The 21,383-nt window shown below is 44.5% G+C and overlaps 1 protein-coding gene across 1 annotated transcript in view; it reads left to right on the top strand.

Moving 5' to 3' along the window:
• Positions 1 to 354: 354 nt before the first annotated feature.
• Positions 355 to 21,383, top strand: part of KCNH5 (potassium voltage-gated channel subfamily H member 5) — a 229,694-nt gene continuing 208,665 nt past the window's right edge. Inside the window, exons 1-4 of the mRNA XM_014517429.2 lie at positions 355 to 409; positions 448 to 571; positions 12,059 to 12,165; positions 20,235 to 20,363. Coding sequence (XP_014372915.1) covers positions 355 to 409; positions 448 to 571; positions 12,059 to 12,165; positions 20,235 to 20,363 — 415 coding nt within the window. The remainder of the gene's footprint in view (positions 410 to 447; positions 572 to 12,058; positions 12,166 to 20,234; positions 20,364 to 21,383) is intronic.

Raw genomic sequence — 21,383 nt, 5'->3', positions numbered from 1 at the left:
TGTACTTATCTTTGTTATAATTCAACAGGCTTGTCATTGATTCTGCACACCAACAATTTATCATTTAAAAACACAGTTTACAGCATAACCTGAGGTTGACCTCAAGATGTGATTTTATGTAAATGAATGAGTCATAAGAGATGTCCTACCCAAATGTTAATAATTAGTGATTCTTATCTTGGCTTTTACTCCATGACTTGTATAAGGGTTGCTTCCCATTTCAATGCTTCTCAAATAAACAATGAATCCTACTAGAAACAAAACTAGAAGAAGCCTTTCATTTTAGAATTCACCATCCCAATTTCCTCATCTTTTAATTTGTTCATTTATCTATTACATTCATGTCTGATTATCATGTGTAACTTCGCAGTTGCTTCAGAGCACAAGGATGATTTAATTTTGTATGGCAGTTCATTTCAAACCTTTCTCCCTCTCTTTCTTTTTTAGAATCAAGTTTTTTACTGGGAAATGCCCAGATTGTGGATTGGCCTGTAGTTTATAGTAATGACGGTTTCTGTAAACTCTCTGGATATCATCGAGCTGACGTGATGCAGAAAAGTAGCACTTGCAGGTACGTACCCTCTGCCTATTTGAAAAGCAATTCTGTGTATTGAGTGAAAATTAATACTGTGTTGTGTGGTATGTTTTATCTCAAAAACCTTTGTTTAAAAACCAGACTGTTTAAGATACCAAAGCAGTCTGTATAGGTTACAGCTATAAAGGTTTTATGTCCTGAATGGTTTATCCATGACCTGGTAAAGCCCTTAGGCAAGTGTTTAGCTACAAGCAAACGAGTTACTCCATTGAAATGAATAGGTAGTTTCACTGAAGCCAGCGGAACTGCTCAGGTACTCGAAGGTAAGTACATACCTGTATGGCTTGTTAGACCAGGGACAGAGTGCTCATGATCTCGTAGGTTCAAGCCCTAAATAAAAAGCAAAAAAAATTCTTATGATACAGATTTGTCTTTAATCTGGTACATCGTTTGGTACCGAACATGCTTTGAAGGTGAATAAGCTTTTCTTTTAATTAGCTGCTGGGTCTGAGTTCTTAAACTCATAACTTACTGTGTAGCTTTTGGTAACTGTACAAATGTTATGAACAGTAAATGGAAGAAGACCTATTTTGTGCAGGGGGAACATTAAAAACCTGAATAAATCTTCCTTTATTTGAGAATGAAGGTGACTTCAGAAGCATTCCAAAAAAAAAGGGAATTATTAAGACTCTGGGCCTATTTTTCCCTTCGCTTTTAATTATTCACAGTTCAGATCCATATGAGTGAGATTAAAATTAGGCCCTGTCGTGAGTTTTAAGGAGAAACGCGGTATTTAAGTTTAACAAAGAGATTTCTGTCCATATGCATGGTAGAAGTTTTTTATTGTTTGTGTTTTTGGCTGTTTTTTACAAGTTTTCTCCTGATTTCTTCTAGTTGTAAAGTCAAAAGTAGACTCTTTTGTGGTCCATGTTCACCCTCACCCCCATAATGTTCAGATTTCATCCCTGTGTTATCAGATGAACAGTTATGCTGTTGGGGGCATTTGTCTGCAGGAGTTTGGGGATGTAGTCCTTGTCCCCTACTTTTGTCAGGAAAGGGCAGCTGTAATTTATGGTCATAAACCCTTACAACTGAGTGCCTAGGGCAGGGGTTGGCATTGTCCAGCCGTGGCATGTCCTGAAGCCCCCTGGGCATGCAGCAGGGCTAGGGAGGCTCCATGACTGGACTGCCTTTTAGGGGTGTGTGAAACGGGCCGTATTCAATTCAGATTTGGCCCAAATTGGGGACAGTGATTTGATTAGTTGATTCAGATCACTGTACCTGATTTGATTTGGCCGAATCAGAATCTGAAGATTCGATGCTGATTTGTAGAATCAGCGATTCAGACATAAAAAAAACATTTAAAGGTGTTGTCTACATACCTTGAGGTACCAGGCACGGCTCGTGAACGCTGTGATGCTGGGGCAGACGAAGTGTCCCACAGGACCATGGAGGGCCCCCTGCATGCTTGGTGGCGAATCCAGAAGTAGACTGGAAGTGCTTCCAGGTCTGCTGCCAAGTGCGCAGGTCCCCCACCCCCATGCTCCCCTGGCTTGGCAATCGTCCCCAGACCCAAGAGGCACCAGTCACCAGCCAGAGGGGAAGGGGGGCGCAGGGGGGCCCTCTACGTGCTCCCCAGTGGACCCGGAAGTGGACTGGAAGTGCTTCTGGTCCACTTCTGGGACTGCTGCTGAACGTGCTGGGGACCCTCCCACGCTCCTGTGGGATGCTCCATTCGCCCCAGGACCGCAGCATTCACGAGCTGCCTGGTACCTTGAGGAAGGTAGAAAAAACATTTTAAAGCTGTGTCTATATCCGAATCATCGAATCTCTCTGAATCGATTTGGAGGGTTCCAATTCAATTTGGAGAGACTAAAGGGCCTCCTAATTGGATTCAGATTTGGAAATTCAGCCACTGAATTGGGCCAAATTTCTGCTGAATCGAATCGGGGACTGAAGCTTCGCACAGCCCTACTGCCTTTCTGGGCAGCTCAGGTATCAGTGGCTCCTTCTGGTTGCTGCTGCCACTCGCCCCAGCTCCACAGTACTGGTGGAGACTTGCACTGCACAGCCCCAACCTGACCTGCCTCATGCCTGCTTCAGGCTCAGCCGGCCAGGCTCAGCAGTGCCAGCCAGGCAGAAACTGTTGCTCAATGTGGGGGAAAAGCGGCCCCTGCCCCTCACTGCTGCCAGGCCTTTCCTTCTGTAGCCGCCCAGAACCCATGCTGGGCTGCCTTGCATCTGCTCTGTGCTGCCACTGCTGCCCCTCTGGGCAGCTCGGGTGGCAGTGACGGTGGTGGAGATGCAGGGCAGCCCAGTGTGGGCTCCTGGTGGCTGCACCAGTAAGGGCCTGGCATCAGCGAGGGGGAGGGGTTTCATTCCCCTGTGCTTAGTAACAGTTTCTGCCCAGCTGCCACCACTGCTGAGCCTGGGTGGGCAAGTCCAGAGCAGGCCGGGTTGGGACTGTGCAGCGCAGGTCCCCACCGGTACTGTGGGCCTGGGCCCAGTGGCAGCGGCAGCTGGAAGGAGCTGCCACCACCTTTACCGCCTAGAAAGGGAGTCCAGCTGCAGAGCCACCCAGGGGGCAGCAGATATGCTACAGGTGGGCGCTGCGGTGTGGAGCAGGTGCGAGGCAGGCCAGGTTGGGGTTGTGCACACAGGTTGTGGCTAATCCATTCCTGCGGGAGTGAGTTCGGAGCAGGCATCAGGTGGGGCTGGGGCTGCATGCTGTTGGCAGTGGCGAGGAGGCGCCGCAGGGTGCTTGGGCTCTGGGTTGTTGCTGGGTGGGGGTGGATGCTGACTGGAGTGGGGTGGTTGCCATGCACACCCCACCATACCCACAAATCCTCTCCCACAAACTTCACAGCCACATCCTCCTCAACTCACCCCCTGGCACAGACACCCACGTGCCTTTGGGGGAGCCTCACTCATTGCTACATGCACACACCCCACACCTACCCCCCACCATTTCCAGCTGTCCTCTCCTTCCACACCACCTACAGCCCCCCACAAACCCCATAGCCATGCACACCCACACATCCCCACAAGCACACTTCCCATAATCCCCCCATACCCACCTATATCCACTCACTTTCCTACATCCTCCCCCACACATCCATACATATACTCCCACAGCCCCCAACAAACCCCATACCTACCCATACTCCCCACACCCTCACAACATGCAAGAGTAAGACTTCATTTTGAGCTATGATGCAATCGCTTCTATATACACCACACACACACACAAATTGGCTGGAGGGTCGCACCCAGAGAGTCGTGGTGGAGGGGTCGGTTTCGACCTGGAAGGGTGTGGGAAGTGGGGTCCCACAGGGTTCGGTCCTTGGACCGATACTCTTTAATGTCTTCATCAGTGACTTGGACGAGGGAGTGAAATGTACTCTGTCCAAGTTTGCAGATGACACAAAGCTATGGGGAGAAGAGGACACGCCGGAGGGCAGGGAACAGCTGCAAGCAGATCTGGACAGGTTGGACAAGTGGGCAGAAAACAACAGAATGCAGTTCAACAAGGAGAAATGCAAAGTGCTGCACCTAGGGAGGAAAAATGTCCAGCACACCTACAGCCTAGGGAATGACCTGCTGGGTGGCATGGAAGTGGAAAGGGATCTTGGAGTCCTAGTGGACTCCAAGATGAACATGAGTCGGCAGTGTGACGAAGCCATCAAAAAAGCCAATGGCACTTTATCGTGCATCAGCAGATGCATGACGAATAGGTCCTAGGAGGTGATACTTCCCCTCTATCGGGCGCTGGTCAGACCGCAGTTGGAGTACTGCGTGCAGTTTTGGGCGCCGCACTTTAAGAGGGATGCGGATAGCCTGGAGAGGGTTCAGAGAAGGGCCACTCGTATGGTTAAGGGCCTACAGACCAAGCCCTACGAGGAGAGACTAGAGAAACTGGATCTATTCAGTCTCCACAAGAGAAGGTTGAGAGGTGACCTTGTGGTTGCCTATAAGTTCATCACGGGTGCACAGAAGCGAATTGGTGAGGATTTATTCACCAAGGCGCCCCCGGGGGTTACAAGAAATAATGGCCACAAGCTAGCAGAGAGCAGATTTAGACTGGACGTTAGGAAGAACTTCTTCACAGTTAAAGTGGCCAAGGTCCTGCTTAAGCAGGGGGTCGGACTCGATGATCTATTGAGGTCCCTTCCGACCCTAACATCTATGAATCTATGAAATCAGGACAAAAATATTTTTTTTCAATAAAATTAAAATATGTAGTTGTCAGTGTTTGGTTTTTAGTATATAATTTGTTTTTTTCCGGTTCCAAGATAGCAAACCCCCTTCCCAAAAGGAGTACTTCCAGGGGCAAGGGGAGGGACATCTGATGGGAAAGGTCAGGGGTTGAGGGGTGGGACTTCCAGTCCCAAGTTGGTGACCAAGGGGCAGGGCACCTTTCAAGGGGTGGGGCTCCCCTTGCAGACCTCGACACCTCACCAAAACTCATTACATGGTCCTCCAGCTGAAATAATTGCCTGCCCTTGGCCTAGGAGGTGCTCTGGAAGACAGCTTTCATCTCTAGGAGGTACTCAGTGGGTGGGATAAGCAAACTGTTGGTCCCCTGAACAATAGGGATTAGTGTGCTTTGGATCTGCACCCTTAACCCTGAGAGACCTTCACTGACAATGGGTTACAACAGAACAGGCTGCCTGTGATCCATCGGGAAGGAGGGGAAATCTTCCCAGTCCAAGATTACTTTGAGTATCCAGGCTTCTTGTAAGGGAGGTGGGCATGCATTGTCACCATGAAATAGTAATATATGGGTTATAGCAATCAAATCAGTAAACTCATTGAGACTGGAAAGTAAAACCCTACGTAGTGTTATACAGCGGTGCTCAACCTTTTGGCCCTGCAGGCCAAATGAGTGGGTTGAAGCTGGTCCATGGGCGGGATGGAGTCCCAAGTGCCAGGATTGGGTCCTGGGGCCCAGCACCACCCCCTTCCTGCCCTGAATGCTGGGAGTGGTCCTTGGGGGCCCAGGGCCACTTCTCTCTCTGGAATTGGGCCCCTGGGGCCTGGCACCACCCCCATCTGGCCACCCACCCAGTGCTGTTCCCACCTCTCCACCAAACGCCCCCAGCCTTGCACCCTGTGTGTGCAGGGCCCAGGGCTCCTCAGGGGTTCAGAAATTTGGCAATGGGGCAGTGGTGCCAGTGCTTTCCCACTGCCACAGTTTTGGACCTGTGGTGGAGCCCTGCAGGCCAGGGGTTGAGCACCCCTGCTTTTACATAATTCCTTTTTTATACTTCTGCTACTGTCTCTACTTTCTACAGTGTTTCATATCAGCTATTGTTTGCTTGCCAGGCCTTTTGAATGCATATTAAACCCAGGACCAAGACAGAACAAGCACTTAGCTCAGCACCTTTCAAAACATGAGGCCTTAACAATTCTTCCCCATCTGAAATGGAGAAAAGGGACCACAAGTTGTGTTCCATAGCGTTGTGTTTGGATGTAGTGTTTGGAGCTGTCTCCTACCTCCTGTCTCTAAGACGTAAAAGTTTAAATCCGCGCGGGGTCTTGCTTTGAAGAGCAAGATGTTCAGTGTGTTGAACACCCATGTGTTGGTTCTCTCCGCAGAGATGAATTCTGCCTACATGTGAAGTTAAATTGTAGGATAGATTTATTTTTAGCACTTTGCTTCTGCAGTCTGTATATTTAGTAGCAGCCTTTTCCTTAAAGACTGGAAGGCACCCTTTTCTGTGCCTGATTCTTGGTGGAATCGCTGTGTGCAGTGCACACAGTGCCCCCCCCTAGTACGGGGGGCAGGGGAGCCTGAGGGCCCTGGCCCCTCTCAGGAAGACAGCTGTCACTTGAAATGCATAAAACTTTCCACATGTCCATCATCTTGGGTCCCGTGGCAAAAACAGAAGTGCAGTGTGGTGATTGCTATTCGTTCCAGGGCCTAGCAATGCTGCCTCAGCAGAAATCCCAGTCTGTGCTGGAATTCCCAACTAGGTGCAATGTGCAGTAGAAACCCCCTTGAGACAGGAACAGATTTGAGATTCTCACTAATAAGGAGTTTTGCTACTGAATGCAGTAGGAAACAAGTTTTGGGCTGTCTGTGTCTTTTTAAGGTTTGCTGACTTGAACATGTGGGGCTTAGAATAAGAAATGTTGTGTGATATTTTGTGTATCTGGAGGACGAGTTGTGAAGACGATAGCCCAGAAATGTCTGTATGCTTTTTAAATTTTTTTTTGAGACATGGTGCAGTTATTTTACTTTATTTTCTAAATTAGGCTCTCAGTCTACATTTGGCAAGACAGCTTGCTACATTGCATATGCACAAGATAATTTTATTTGGTACATAGCATTAAATGAATTAAAGCAAAGCAGATTAATGGGATGTGAGTGCTATGGTACTTATTATTTTCTTTAAGAAGTGGTGTGTTTTATTGCTTTCAATGCAAAAATGTGTGTCTATGCACAGAAATATAACTAATGTAGAGACTTCAGTACCTGTGGCCTGATTCTCAGGATCCAGTTGAGCTGTGCTTGTTGCAGGCCCTGGGTGAAATAAAAGACCAAGGTAGCTTTGTCCCACCTTTGTAGTTGTCCAGTTCAGAAGTGGGCCAGTTTCGGGAGGGAAAGGACTGCAGCCGTTTCAAGTTGGATAAAACCTCTTCAAATGAAATGCTGGCTCCATTGAAGTCAATCGTAGAACTCCCGTTGACTTCAGAGGGCCAGGATTTCACCCTTTGTGTCTGCTGTATTACAGTCACTGCTCGAAGTCTTAAGCTCGGCATTGGGATGATACTGATTTGACCGGATTTTCATTACAGTAAGGCTTCTTTACTGTGGCAGAGTTGTGCATAAAAGCCTTAGTGTGAATGGAAATCAGACCCACTGAGCTTTGAGGGTTTCTGAGCCCCTATATACCCCCCTCCCCAACACATACACATACAAATATATGCACCATTTAACATGCAAATGTATGAAGCTTGTAAATTATGAATCAGAGGCAGCTGTTACTTCTGGGCCTAGTTCTGCCATGTGCATGAAGATTGCATCCCATCGCATCTAGTCTTTCTGACAAACAGTTTGGATCTTGCTTTGACCCACACCCAGCTTTGATAAGCCATATAATCGTCCACTAAACATGACCGTCCTTGCACTACAACACACCGGCAGAAACTGTGGAAAACCAACTAGGGATACAAGAGTCCTCTGCAAACTGATGGCTGCGTTGCATTGAGGGGGGCTCTTCTGTCTTGGGGAGATGCCTGGGAAGGAGACAAGAGCACAGACATGTTAAATAATGAATGGCCTGTGCAAGAAAAGGGGAACAAATATCGAAGGTTGCTCTTTCCCCGAGTCTCTCAGCAACGCTCGTTTGCTACTGTATGTCTGTCATCAAGACTGTAAGCTCTCAGGCATACGGTGGATTGGGTATTTGTGTCTTGTACAGTACATGCTGTTAGCACTTGACAAGTAATAAATAACAGCAACACACAAGGCAGAGAAAGACAGAGTGATTGATTGAAGGCGTGGGAGTGGGAGTTCCCCGATGTGTACCCAACAGGGCAGACAAAATTAAATTAAATCTGTGATAAACAGAGTTTATATTATAAAGGAAGTTGCTTTCTAAACTCCCTGGGTACCTGAGATTAAAATTGGCTGGTGACGAGGTTTGCTATTACAGCACAAGCCCTTAAAAAGAGCTCTTTATATGTGAAGATGAGAGATTTGAAAATTTACAGGGTTACTGTTATCAGAAACTGATTGTAATTTAAACAGAAAATTGATTGATCATGTTCGACAGAGCAGTATAGTTACACTTTAACTATTATGTCTGTCATACAGAATACTGAATGCAATTTGCCGTTATAATGCTAATTGGTACTGATTGTTTCTGTACTGATAAAACATGTAAAGATTCTTGTTTTTCTGTAGTCTAGTGCTAGGGGAATCATTGTTTTACCTCTTGACTCAAACAGAGAATTCAATTGCAGAGTACATTTTGCTAAACCCATTGGGTCTTATTTTTATCTGGCATACATTACTAGCTTGCTTTGCCCTTTCAGAACATTAAAGTACTGAACGAAAAAGTAATTTAACATTCAAGCTTTGTCACTTCCACTTACCAGACGAATGTCTGAAGAGAATTTGGTCTGAGCGCAGATCATTGGCATTCCTAAATTGGTGTTGAATTCAGAAATGAGGGACATCTTGTTAAAAAAAACCTCAAAACAAAACAACCCCCCCAAAAACAAAAAAACACAACCTTGCTGATTTGGTAAAAATAAATTACTGTCATCATTCCTCATCGAAAAGTCAAGTAGCATTTCCTTAATTTGCAGTACCAGCCTATTACTTTTACTTTTTATTTTTACTATTACTGCCTACACTATCATGCAAATATTATGGGAAATTTTATTGTGGAGGTGAGATTCTGATCCCCTAATTAATATTACATATAGTACCTTACTTTGTGATTAGGCCTATTCACTCCAGTGGAAATATTTATGTGAGCAGCTGGTCATCTGTGCAAGTAAAATGTTCAAAATCTAACCAGACTATGGAGTGTGGGCACATGCCATACTTACACTGATGTAATGTGGACATACACATGCATTACGCTAGTGTCAGGGTGGGCAGGTGACTAGCAGGGTTGCCTATAGATGTGCTTAGAGGCATGTGTGTGTGTGTGTGTGGTGGGGATGGCATTTTAATTAAAGCAGGCAGTGCTCTAATTAAAACAACTCAGCGTCATGTGTATTAAGGCCCCCTGTGTTTCAAAATGGCCACGGGAATGCTTTAACTAAAACTCATTCAGTGGGTTTAGTTAAAGCACCCCCTTGGCCATTTTGAAATGGAGGGGGCTTAAGATGCATGATGCTGAGGCGACCCTAGAGCATTCTGATTAGAACATGGAGCAAACTCAATTAATCGGGTCTAATTAGAATGTGTCGGAGCAAATCTATAGGCAGCCCAAGGTAGGAGCTGATGGCTAGTGGGGAACCCCAACTTCTTTTGTTACGGCAAGGCACCCCAGGGCTTGGGTGGTCCCAGGGGGCACTGCAGCAGTAGAGGGAAGCACCATGCCCCTGCGCAGCACAGGCAGGCAGGCAGGCTCCAGGGTGGGAGGTGGGGAAAGATCAGAGGCTCGCCACTTTTCTTGGGCCTGCCTTCCCGGGCTGCTGCCAGGCTGCCTGCTGGGCTTGTTGCAGAGCTGCGGAGCTGCACAGAGCCCGGTGCTTTGCTCCATGGCTGTGCCCCAAGTCATTTAAGGTGCATTACACCGCCAAATTTCCTACAGTGGCTGGAATTAATGGGCAATATGCCGCCGAGGAGTGCAAACACCGACACCATTAAAGCGGCGCAAAAGCATTTAGTCTGCTTTAAAGTGTTGTGCACACAAGCCTCTTGTTTCATCTACACATGGCCTATTAGTTCACCATTTGTGCTGCCGTAAAGACTTTTAGTGAGCTCCCAGGCACTGTTTGTTTCCACCCTCAGAGTCAGGACTTGATTGACTTTCCACTCACATAGGGCTACCTGTCTTGTGTTTGTTCCACATGTAAATCAGTGTAAAGCCAGTGCAAATATGTTGCATGTCCACACCCTATGCAAGAGCTCTTTGTGTCATTAACAGCTCCATTGCTCTTGTTTTCCTGTTCTTGCAGCTTACCAAATGTAAAATTTATCATTTTATTGATGCTCTGAAGGTCTATAAAGCAATCAAAGCAAACTATGTTTAAACTACAGAGGCAGTGGTAACCTTGTTTCTGCTTTAGTTTTCATGGAGGTTTCCACTTTGGGTTTCCATTCAAGCTGAAAGCGCTTATGAACAAAGAAAATGGAATGTATTGATCAATTAAAAGTATGTTGATTCAAGCCTTTGAAACCCTTTGTTCTGTTGTTTTTTCCCCCTTTTTACTTGGAGATCTGAATAGAAGAGTCTTCATTCCTTTTTAGTCCTGAGAGAAATGAGAGAAAGCTGAGATGGTCTGCTATGAAACGCAGACTTTCAGAGCTTAAGTCATGGGGTTTGGTCATCTCTGCTGGCTGAGAAAATGACCCTGGGGAAGCATGTTGAGTTGACACAGTCAAATGCTAAGAAAAGCCAGCATTAAGTTTTCATTTGTGTTGTCTGAATGTGCATGTCTGGGAAGCCTCCAGATACATGTTGTTAGTGTCTGATACAAAAGTTAACTGAATTAATTCACCGAACTGAATTAGTTCACCAAATTAATTTGCATACTTACACTTTTCAGACACCACAGCTCAGCACAGCTTGTTTGCTAAAGGTTTTCAATAAAAGGGCAATTCATGGTTTCTGTTTTATTCCCTAAATTGGGAAAGCAAAGTGAACATCAAGTAGGTACATCTGGTATTTTTCCTTTTATGTTTAAGTTAAGGATGCTGGACCAAATTCTTTACTGGTGTAAAGGCTGCAGATCTATGGACTTAGGGACATTTACCTTGGTGAATTCGGATCCTGTGCACTATCCTGCTTGCATTCACACTTCTGTTCCCTGGCACTGGTACTTATCTACATGGGGGTGGAAATGCACTGTTTGGAAGGTACAACGATGAGTAGGAGACATGAACGTCTAATTGAGCAAGATACTTGGGCACATACCTAACTTTTAAGCATGTGATTAGTCCCAGTGTCACCCTCTGACTATCCTGGACTAATCGCAAGCATAATTTCAATGGGATAGTTTGTACACTGTGCTGGATTGAGACCTACTGGAAGGAAAGAAAGAAGGGAATTGCAGTCAGGCAGGGTTCTTTGGGTAGATGTGATATATTTTATTAGATCAACTGAGTAGTCGGAACAAATTTCTTTGCAAGCTTTTGGGCACACGTACCCTTCTTCAGGTGTAGGGAGACTGCTCTCGTTCTGAGATCTCCAAGGAATGAAAGAAGAATTGCAGCCTGCATTTCTTTTTTTGGTGAAATCTGGTCTTGATTCAGTAAACTCTGACTATATGACTGTGGTGTACATCTGGATAATTTTAAGTAAAGGAACTCTTGCTGCTTATATGAATTTTAGATTTGGGGTAAAGAACAAATGCTGGGCAACCTTATATTTGGATAACTGATACTTGTGTTATTTGGATTTGCTTGTAGAGTCTTGCACTCTTTTTCCAGATGTCTTTGTCAAGGGTATCTAAGAAGATTTACAAACTTTCATGGCTTTTGTTTACTTTTCTCCATGTTATCATTCAAACATTAGCATTTTTATGTATTGCCCCCACCGTTGTGATTCCATTTGGCTCTTTGGATTTTTCAGTTCTTTCTTTCAAATCACTTGAATAAAATGTAAATGCTAGCATATCCATCTTTTTCACAATAAGGAGACACTTGCATGCTTTTGTAGGTTTCATCACATTTTTGAGCACTATAAATGTTGAAATGAGGTGTAAATTATAGTTAAACTTCAGTGTATGACAGGTGCACCATAGCCAATAGTTATATAGTTTAAAATGACTGCAACTAATTTGTTACTTGTCTGTGGGGGAAAAAAAACCAAAAATGGATTTTTTCTTTTCCAGTTTTATGTACGGGGAACTGACAGACAAGAAGACAATTGAAAAAGTGAGACAGACTTTTGACAACTATGAGTCAAACTGCTTTGAAATTCTCCTGTACAAGAAAAACAGTATGTATAAAGTTGTATGCAACTTTTGGTTAATGACGGTACATTTTGAAGATACCTATTTGGAGGAGACAAATGTTTCTTTTAACATTTGCATGCGAGTTTGGGACGCGACTTTAAAGAGTGACTTGTATTTTTTAGGTGTCTCAGTAATTCATTGGCCAGTCTGATGCTCCTTAAAGAGACAAAGTACTCAACATGTTCTGATAGTTTGGCCCTTTGAAGGCATCTCAAGAATGCTCCTTGCGTTCTTGAAGCTTTTGTGCCTTTTAAGAATCTTGTTGTTGATGGATGTGGATGAATTATAACTAGGTATAGGGGGTGGAGGGGAAGGCGGGAATGTGGTGTATGGTTCTTAAAGAATATTCCCAAATCCTGACAAGTAACAGTTCAAAGTCCAAGTGTCCGTTGAGCAGCTGCGGTGTGATTGCTTCATGCTGGGTAAAGATAGACGCTCAAAACTTGGTGAGATCAAAACTAAGTCCCCTCCAGGAATTAGTGCGAGGTATATGGAAGACAGAGTAATGCAGGAATACAATGTCCCTAATTCCTTTGTTAGAGCTGGTTGGACACTCCTGAGAATTTTCAAGAACTGGGTAAGTTTTTCATCCATTTCGTTTTGCACCCAAGTATTGCCATCCTATTCTCTGCATGGTTCTAGATCATCCGTACAGGATTGTAGCATGATATCCAGGAAGATTTGTCCAGTAGAGGTTATGAACTATGAGTTGTACTGGCCTATGCTTTTTTTTCTAAATCACTAGGTTGTGCGTGCATGTGCGTGTGTTTGAACTTGAACCTTTATTTTGGTCCCTGAAGCCAGATGCCATCAGCTCTTTGCTCCCTGTAGCCAGACCCCTGTGCCTGAATTCAGCAGCTTTCAGGATTGGGTCCATAGTTTTTCCCAGTATATCTTGGTTGTAGGAAGAGAAGAGCTTATTACAGGGGAAGGACAGACCATGTTTTCATGTTTCATAATTATATTTCATTATTACTGCACCTATATCCTGAGAAACTGAACACCAAGGCTACCTGAAATGATATTAAGATTTCCTGAAAAAATATTGCATTATGTTAGATTCAGCTTCCCTTTTTTGGATAAATCTTCCTCTCTGTCTTGTGCTCACTGAAGCAATAAGAAGTTATCCTGAGATTTCTTAAATTCTGATTACCTCCAAATATTTTAACCAATGCTTTCCTTAAAAGAAAAGAGAACGCAGCTGTAACTTCCAGCTCTCTCACTTGATTGTGTGTGTGTTTGAACTTAATCACCAACAGAGTGCTTCTCGAATGAGTCAAGGAAGCCCTTGATGTTTTCCCTTGATTTTTCTACTTCTCTACAATCCTGTCTGCACAGTCCACCTGATTACTTCCATACATTAGGGATAGTTTTCCAAGATGTGCCAGCACTGCATATCTTCATTGACACAAGCTTCCAGCACTGCCATCCTATTTCCAGCTGATTGCAAACTGAATCCTGAAATCCAGCTCTTCTCTTTGCTACCGGGTTGTCTCATTAACTAGACTGGTTGTTCCCGATTAACAGGTGTCTTAAATTCAGATACCTTTTATTTTAAAATAAAAGAAATAAAAACTTTCCCCTGATGTCTTCTCCATAACAAGTCAACAGCTCTGTGTTGGAAAGAATATTGTTTGCTTTAGCAGATCGTGTTTCAGAAATTTATTGAGCTGTAGTCTTTTTTGTAAAATCTTCACCTGCATCCAGATTTTCAAGTCTTAAGTCTGTGTTTTTATGAGTTATGTTGGTTAAGAAAGATATTAGGAAAAACTTTCTCACTAGGAGGGTAGTTAAACACTGGAACATTTTACCCAGAGAGGTGGTGGCAACTCAATCCTTGGAGGTTTTTAAAACCAGGCTAGATAAAGCCTTGGCTGGGATGATCTAGTTGGTGATGGTCCTGCTTTGAGCAGGGGGTTGGACTAGGTGTGACCTCCTGAGGTCCCTTCCCACCCTCATTTTCTATGATTCTACATTGGAAGGTCTTTTAAACAAGAAAAATCCTGAGTGTAGGTTATAAGCTCATTTTCCTTCAGTCTCGTATCAGCTCTTCTTTTTATACTAATAATCTGCTGGTTTGTCTCAGCAAATGCATTTTCCAAAGCTTGGCTTTGTTTTGCCATAATGTGCACCCTTTTTCCTGCAGGTTGACAAAACACTATTGTTAAAGTGAGCATGCATACATCCTCAAAAGCACATTTTAAAGTTAACAGTGTAGAAAAAAACACATAACTCACATTCCTTTTAGTACATTTGAGGAAAATACAGTCTCTTGCTGGATTGAAGGCTTTCTGCTTTTGCCTACTGGAGACTGAGTACTGCCTTTCATTTGCACTGAATTCACTCTGATTTCCTAGGCCAATGAAAGTAACACCCAGCATTCATTTTCAAGCCCTTGGCCTAGGTGTGCTAGGTGTCTTTGTCTATGTGATGCGTGTTTTTCTATTCAGTGCTTCTGTTTCTGGCAGCAACTCTGATTTAGATTTTGCATCTTTTACCTCTCCAAAGGGCAGTATCTATGGGACTTCTGGTTTCAGACATTTTCCACAGGACTGCCGCCCTTGGCCACTTCCTTGGCATTTTAAACCAACTGAGATGATGGCTGCCTGGTCTGCCCATGCTGGCCAGAGTTTCTTGTGCTTCTGATTGAGCAGCTTATCCAAGAGGTGCACAGACCTTCCCTAGGAGTAAGGATTAGGGTTTTATACCTCAAGTTGGCCATTGAAAGGTGGAATATTAGAGTGATCAGTGCAATGTCTTTGGCTTAAATGCCGAACAAATGGCCTTCCCTCTTTAGTGGTAGTGTGACACCAGTTTAATCCCAGATAATTCAATGTTGCCAGATTGAATTGCTCTTGTAATTTTGCCTTTGCTCACATTAAAACTATAATAAACTGCTATTTACCTTGTGGGCACTGGTACTACTCCTTGGAGCAGTGCATTGTGGGCGCTGACAGGCGTGCAGCTCCCCGGTCTAATCCATGGTGCTTCACAGAAATCACCATGAGTTAGACTGACCTTCCCGACCCAACAGACTTTCTTTGTTGAGTCAGGAGGGTGAGGGATCGAGCTCCATTAGGAGCTGATCCAGCTGAGGAGCTACTCTCCCGAGGCGGGGAGGGTGGGGCGGGGTGCTCCAATCCACCCACACCCCCTCTAGTGTAGGCTGAGCAAGCCCCAGTCTAACCTCTCTCCCCTCAATTCTCCCCCCCTCCCATTGTGCACACAGCACTGGGGGTGGGGTAGGGCTGCATTAGCCCAGCCACCCAATCAGACAGAAGTTAATGAAGACACTCCACTTTGGAGCACCTTCATCTGAACCCTGATATAGTGAGGGTTAATTTGTCATGTGATTGGGGACTTTTAAAGTGTTCTGCAGCTGTGCCCTTCTGTAAGTGTGCTTTCAAGGGGCCAATCATGAGACAAATATAACTTCTGTCTGCGCCCTGTGAGGCAGCTGCTAATGTGACCGAGCAGGGGCTAGAAAAGGTGCCCTAAACCTAAGCTGTCTTATCTGCTCTTTCCTGGATAACTGCATCCAGTGGAATCACTGTGGTAGAAAACATCCCAAGAAGTCAATGACTTTTGCAACATGGAACATTTGCATCCCGATGGGTAATCAAATTAATGAAGAACCAGAAAGAATAACTGCCACTGCCATCATTTATAGGGGACTAGTGAGATACAGCATTGGCATTGCATCTCTCAGTGAGACAAGACAACTGGATGTGGTCCACTGAAGGAAGAGGGTGGAAGCTGCTACACCACTTTCTGGAAGAGGAAACTGGCCCAGGACAGATGCGTCCGTGGTATCTGCTTCAGCATCAAGAATCAGCTTGTCAGTCAACTTACAGAGCTTCCTGTGGGCATTAACAAATGTCTCATGACCCTCCATCTTAAGCTCAGCAAGAACCAGTACGCCACTGTCATCAGTGCCTATGCCCCAACGCTTGATGCTGATGTCAAAGAACAATTCTACTCCAACCTAGACCATGTACTGACTGACGCTCACAAGGAGGATAAGATAATTTTTGGTGACTTCAACACCAATTGAACATGACCTGGGACCCTGGAGTGGTGTCATTGGGAAGGAAGGAATAGGTAAAACCAACTCTAGTGGCATCTTCCTGAGCAAATGTGCAGAGCATGGTCTTGTCATTACAAACACCATCTTCAGACGGTGACAAATACAAGACCACCTGGAGACACCCTCAGTCTGAGCACTGGCATCTTCTCGACTATGTTATTGTTATAGACTGTGATCAAATGACTGTCTGTATCACATGAGCTACGCAAAGAATTGATGACTGCTGGACAGATCGCCTCTTCTTGGATCCATTATGAACATCTGGCTTGCTCTGAAATACTGAAAATAATCAAAAGCAATACAAAGGACCCTGAACACCAAATCACTTCAAGATCTGAAGGTCTGTAAGGGTCTCCAGTAGTGTCTCCATGAAAACCTCTCTGCCCTGTCCACAAATGAAGACAACACGGAAGAACTCTGGAACAGGTTTAAAACCACTGTCCATATGGCCTTTGCTGAATCCATTGGCTGTACCAGCTGTCAATACCTAGACTGGTTCAATGAGAGCAATGCCAAGATCCAAGCCCTCCTCAACTGGAAGAGAAAGAGTCATTCTGTTTGGCAAGATGACACCTCATCTCAGCACAAGGAGATTTATCAGCTCCTTAAAGTAACAGCTCAAAGAAGGATCCAGGGAATTAAAGATCAGTGTTGGCAAGATGAAGCTGAGGAGATCTAGCTCTATGCTGACAAGCATGATGTGCTTAGTTTTTTCCAGGCAATGAAAGCAATCTTTCTGGAATTGATATTGAATGTAGGAGGATGGAGGGCTCTTCACCCTAGAATGTTTTTGCTTGAAGACCAAAGTACTCAAAACAACCATCTTGGACCTTCAGTAAGATAATGGCTGTGCAGTCCTTGAGCACACTGAAGAAAACTTCCAGACTGCACTAGGTCTTTTCAGAGAAGCCTACTGAACTTTGGGCCTCTCTCTCAACATGGAGAAGACTGAACTGCTCCATCAACCTGGCCCAAGCAGTGAATGTGACCCCTCTACACCGATTGCCATTGACTGAAAGACCTGGAGGTAGTTGAGCACTTCCCCTACCTCAGTAGCTGCCTGTCAAAGACTGAACATTGAGGAGATGTACTGGTATGTCTTTATTCATTGTGATCTCTGGAAAGATGCCAACATCCAGGTCTACAAAGCAGTCATCATCCCCATTCTTCTCTATGGATGTGAAATGTGGGTGACCCACCACTGTCATTTCAAGCATCTGGAGAGGTATTACCAGTAATATTTCTAGAAAATCCTCCACATTAAATGGGAAGATTGCCACATAAGTGCTTTGCTGCCAGCATCCTTGCTGAAGCCAATGTTACTAGCATTGAGTTGGTGATCCTCAAGCACCAACTGCAGTGGACTGGACATTGTGTGCAGATCTCTGACTCTCAACTCCCAAAAGAAGTGCTCTGCTCCCAGCTTGGTAACAGCCTGAGATCTTGTGGTTGCCAGAGGAAATGCTACAAGGACACATTGAAGGCATATCTCAAGAAAATGGATGCTTACATCAAGAGTTGGGAAGAGCTGACTGCTTATTGACTCCAATGAAGCCACAACCTCAACCAAACAGCAGCCTGTTTTGAAATAAAGCATCTTGCCCTCGAAGCAGAGAAGAGAGAGTGGATGAGGAAAAAGAAGAGAAATCCCAGCCTGCAGCCTTCTCTCCCCTATGGAAGGACCTGCAACTTCTGTGGACTGATCTGTGGCTCAAGGATTGGACTCCTTAAGTTGTCTGAAGACTCATTAATGAACCATAGTAGAAATCATCCTCGAATTGAGGGATTGCCAACAACAACATTGTGAGGGATTTTGAAGGGTCACTGGTGCCTTGCGGGATACCAGTGGGCAGGCTAAATGTTTCACCTGTTGTGCCCATACTGCCCCTGATGAAGAACAAAAGGCATTTAATGTGCAGGCATGCTGTTTGGCACCTGTCTGTGGGTGGCGGTAAGGTGCGTGAAATGCTTGTTGAGAGGGCACATGGCTGTCAGTGTATTAGATTTTTCTAGTGTAAGTTTTGTTGACACAGAATCAGAAAATGAGGGTTTGAAGGGACCTCAGGAGGTCGCATCTAGTCCAACCCCTGCTCAAAGCAGGACCAGCCCCAACTAGATCATCCCCAGCCAAAGATTTGTCTAGCCAGGTCTTAAAAACCTCCAAGGATAGAGATTTCAGTCCCTCTCTGGGTAACCTGTCCCAGTGTTTTACTACCCTCCTGGTGAGAAAATTCTTCCTACTATTTAACCTAAACTTCCCTGGCTGCAACTTGAGACAGACCATAGCAACTTCAGACAATTGCTCTTTGTTCTGTCTTCTGCTACCACTGAGAATGGTCTAGCTCCATCCTCTTTTGAACATCCCCTTCAAGTAGTTGAAGGCTGCTATTAAATCCCCTCTGTCTTCTCTTCTCTGGACTACATAAGCCCAGTTCCCTCAGCCTGTCTTCATAAGTCATGTGCCCCGGTCTCCAAACCATTTTTGTTGCCCTCTGCTGGACTCTCTCAAATTTGTCCATATCCTTTCTGTAGTGGGGGGCCCAAAACTGAACACAGGACTCCAGATGTGACCTCACCAATACTGAATAGAGGGGAAGAATCACTTACCTTGACCTACTGGCAACATATCTACCAATGCAGCCCAGTATGTTGTTAGCCTTCTTGGCAACAAGAGCACACTGCTGGCTCATAATCAGCTTATTGTCCACTGTGACCCCCAGGTCCTTTTCTGCAGAGCTGCTGCCCAGCCAGTCAGCTCCCAGGCTGTACCGGTGCATGGGATTGTTCTGTCCTAAGTGTAGGGCTTTGCACTTGTCCTTGTTGAACCTCATGAGATTATGCACATTCATAATTGACTTGAGCCTTTTGAAGTCAACTGTTTGAGATCCCAAATCAATAGGAATAAAATACACCGCAGTGTGCCACTGACAAGCATGGATTATAAAACCAGAGTGCGGCACAAGTCTTCTGCTGCCTGTCTGCACGGGGTTAAATTTCACCCTGTGCAGAGTAGGGCATGGGCCAGTGTCATTCTTCTCTGCACACATAATAGCCCACTGTAAATACTGAGTGTATACCAGTAAGCATGCTGTATTCCTGCCATGGACTTAGACAGCTGCTATTTTAAACCATCTCAGCACTGTAGATATGTTTATAATTGGTTGTTTGACCAAAGCAGTAGGATGGTAAAACTATTTTGCCTTTAATTAAAATGCTAGGAGAAAAATGCACCATGGTGAGAAGCCTGGGGTGGCTGGCAATCGGAGTCCTATTTTTTCTAGGGACTGGGATCTAGTGATTAACCCAGGAGACGGAGGCAGATCACTTGGGTTCTATTTCCAGGACTGGGTGGGATCCTCTTTGCCATGTGTCAAATTATGGGACTTGTCACATTTGACTGTGTCCTCCTAGTTTAGAGAGAATTCAATAGCTTTGATTTTAAAAAAGATGACCCTCAGAGAGGAAATCTGGGGAGAGGAGGTGGGGAAGGGAGGGAGGATGGGAATGGTGGGGAGCTGTGTTTTAATTTGTCTTTAATGGGTAAAGAAGGTTCCAACATTTCCTATTTCCTTTATTTTTTTTCTTTTTAAATATTGGAAAGTCTTGCCTACCCTGAGGACAAGAACCACACTAAACCCAAGGAGGGTAAAATATGGTGAGGCAAAACCGGGAATAAGAAAGGAGGAGGAAAGCTCTTCATTCCAGGGAGGAGATTGTGTTTCTGTGTCTGGTTATGAGGAAATACTACCAAGCCAGTAAACTCATTTTCATGATTATGAGACTAAATTAACATATCATAGATTCAAAGATGAGACTGATGAACTGGCATATATACAGACACCTGAACAGTGTAGTATATGAGTCTTTTTTAAGAATCAGTCTTTAAACCATGCAGTGCTCTGTGTATAAGTTGTGAAAAGCTGGTTTTGTACCACATGACATGTTCTGTTTTTTTTCCTACTCCAGGAACCCCAGTTTGGTTCTATATGCAGATTGCGCCCATAAGAAATGAACACGAAAAAGTTGTTTTATTCCTGTGCACTTTTAAAGACATCACTTTGTTCAAGCAACCTATTGAAGATGATTCAACTAAAGGTAAGTTTAAAATACGTCACTGATATTAAAATACACCTAGCCAAGTTGAACCAGAAGGCAGAAGCAAGCAGTGACTGTGAAACTTTTCTTGGATTTAGGACACGCGTACCAAGATGCAAAAGTTGTGTTGCTCTGGTAGATTCTGGCATAAAAGTAACAGAGAGAGAAACTGCTGTGTATGAAACATTAGCTCACAACATACTGCAACCAGCACTAGACAACCCTTTTCTGTATCATTTCCCTGCTTGTTTCCCTCTAACTGGTTTTTGCTAGAAATTAGAATCATTTAAAAATATTGCTGTATTTTTTCAGGAGATTGAAAAATATTAAGTATCTTTCTCCAAGGCGATTGCTATTTTCTGTTAAGCAGTGCTTTTTTTTACCCTCCTTTTTGCTGAGATGTGGAATTTTTTTTTTCCATTGGAGGTAAAATTACAATAAAATGGCCCATTCTGCTTGTTTCTTGTGTGCCACTGATGATGGCAGGACAGCTCTGATTTTTGTGCTTTATTGGTTAACAGATGCTACAGATGGTGTTCATTTAGAGGAGCAATTCAGACAGACACTCAGAGCCAGGGCCTCAAGCCTTACGCAAAGCCACCTGCTAGGAAGGGGTGTACATGATTTGCTTGTACCCTCTATCTGGATTTTAAGGCATATTTGTGCCTTATGGCTGCTCTGTGCCAAGTTTATGTGCACGTTTGATAACTGCTGTTACAGTGCACTTAAATGTATGAAGGAAATACGTTGCTGAATATACATCCTAGTGGCTCTAGGACCTTTGCTTTTGCTAACTGAGTCTTCAGTTTATTTATTGCAAACTTAACAAAGGCTGTGTTCCCCACTGAACACTGTGAACCCTCACTTATTTTCCTCTTGGTCTGGTCTAACAGCAAACAAGCAGGGTTCAAACTGTTTCCTTACCATGCAGATACATTTTCATAGATTCATTCATAGATGTTAGGGTCGGAAGGGACCTCAATAGATCATCGAGTCTGACCCCCTGCATAAGCAGGAAAG

Source organism: Alligator sinensis, unplaced genomic scaffold (assembly GCF_000455745.1).
Source record: "Alligator sinensis unplaced genomic scaffold, ASM45574v1 scaffold13_1, whole genome shotgun sequence".
NCBI lineage: Eukaryota > Metazoa > Chordata > Crocodylia > Alligatoridae > Alligator > Alligator sinensis.
Note: the sequence above shows the minus strand (reverse complement) of the source record. Positions and strands in the feature narration are given on the sequence as shown.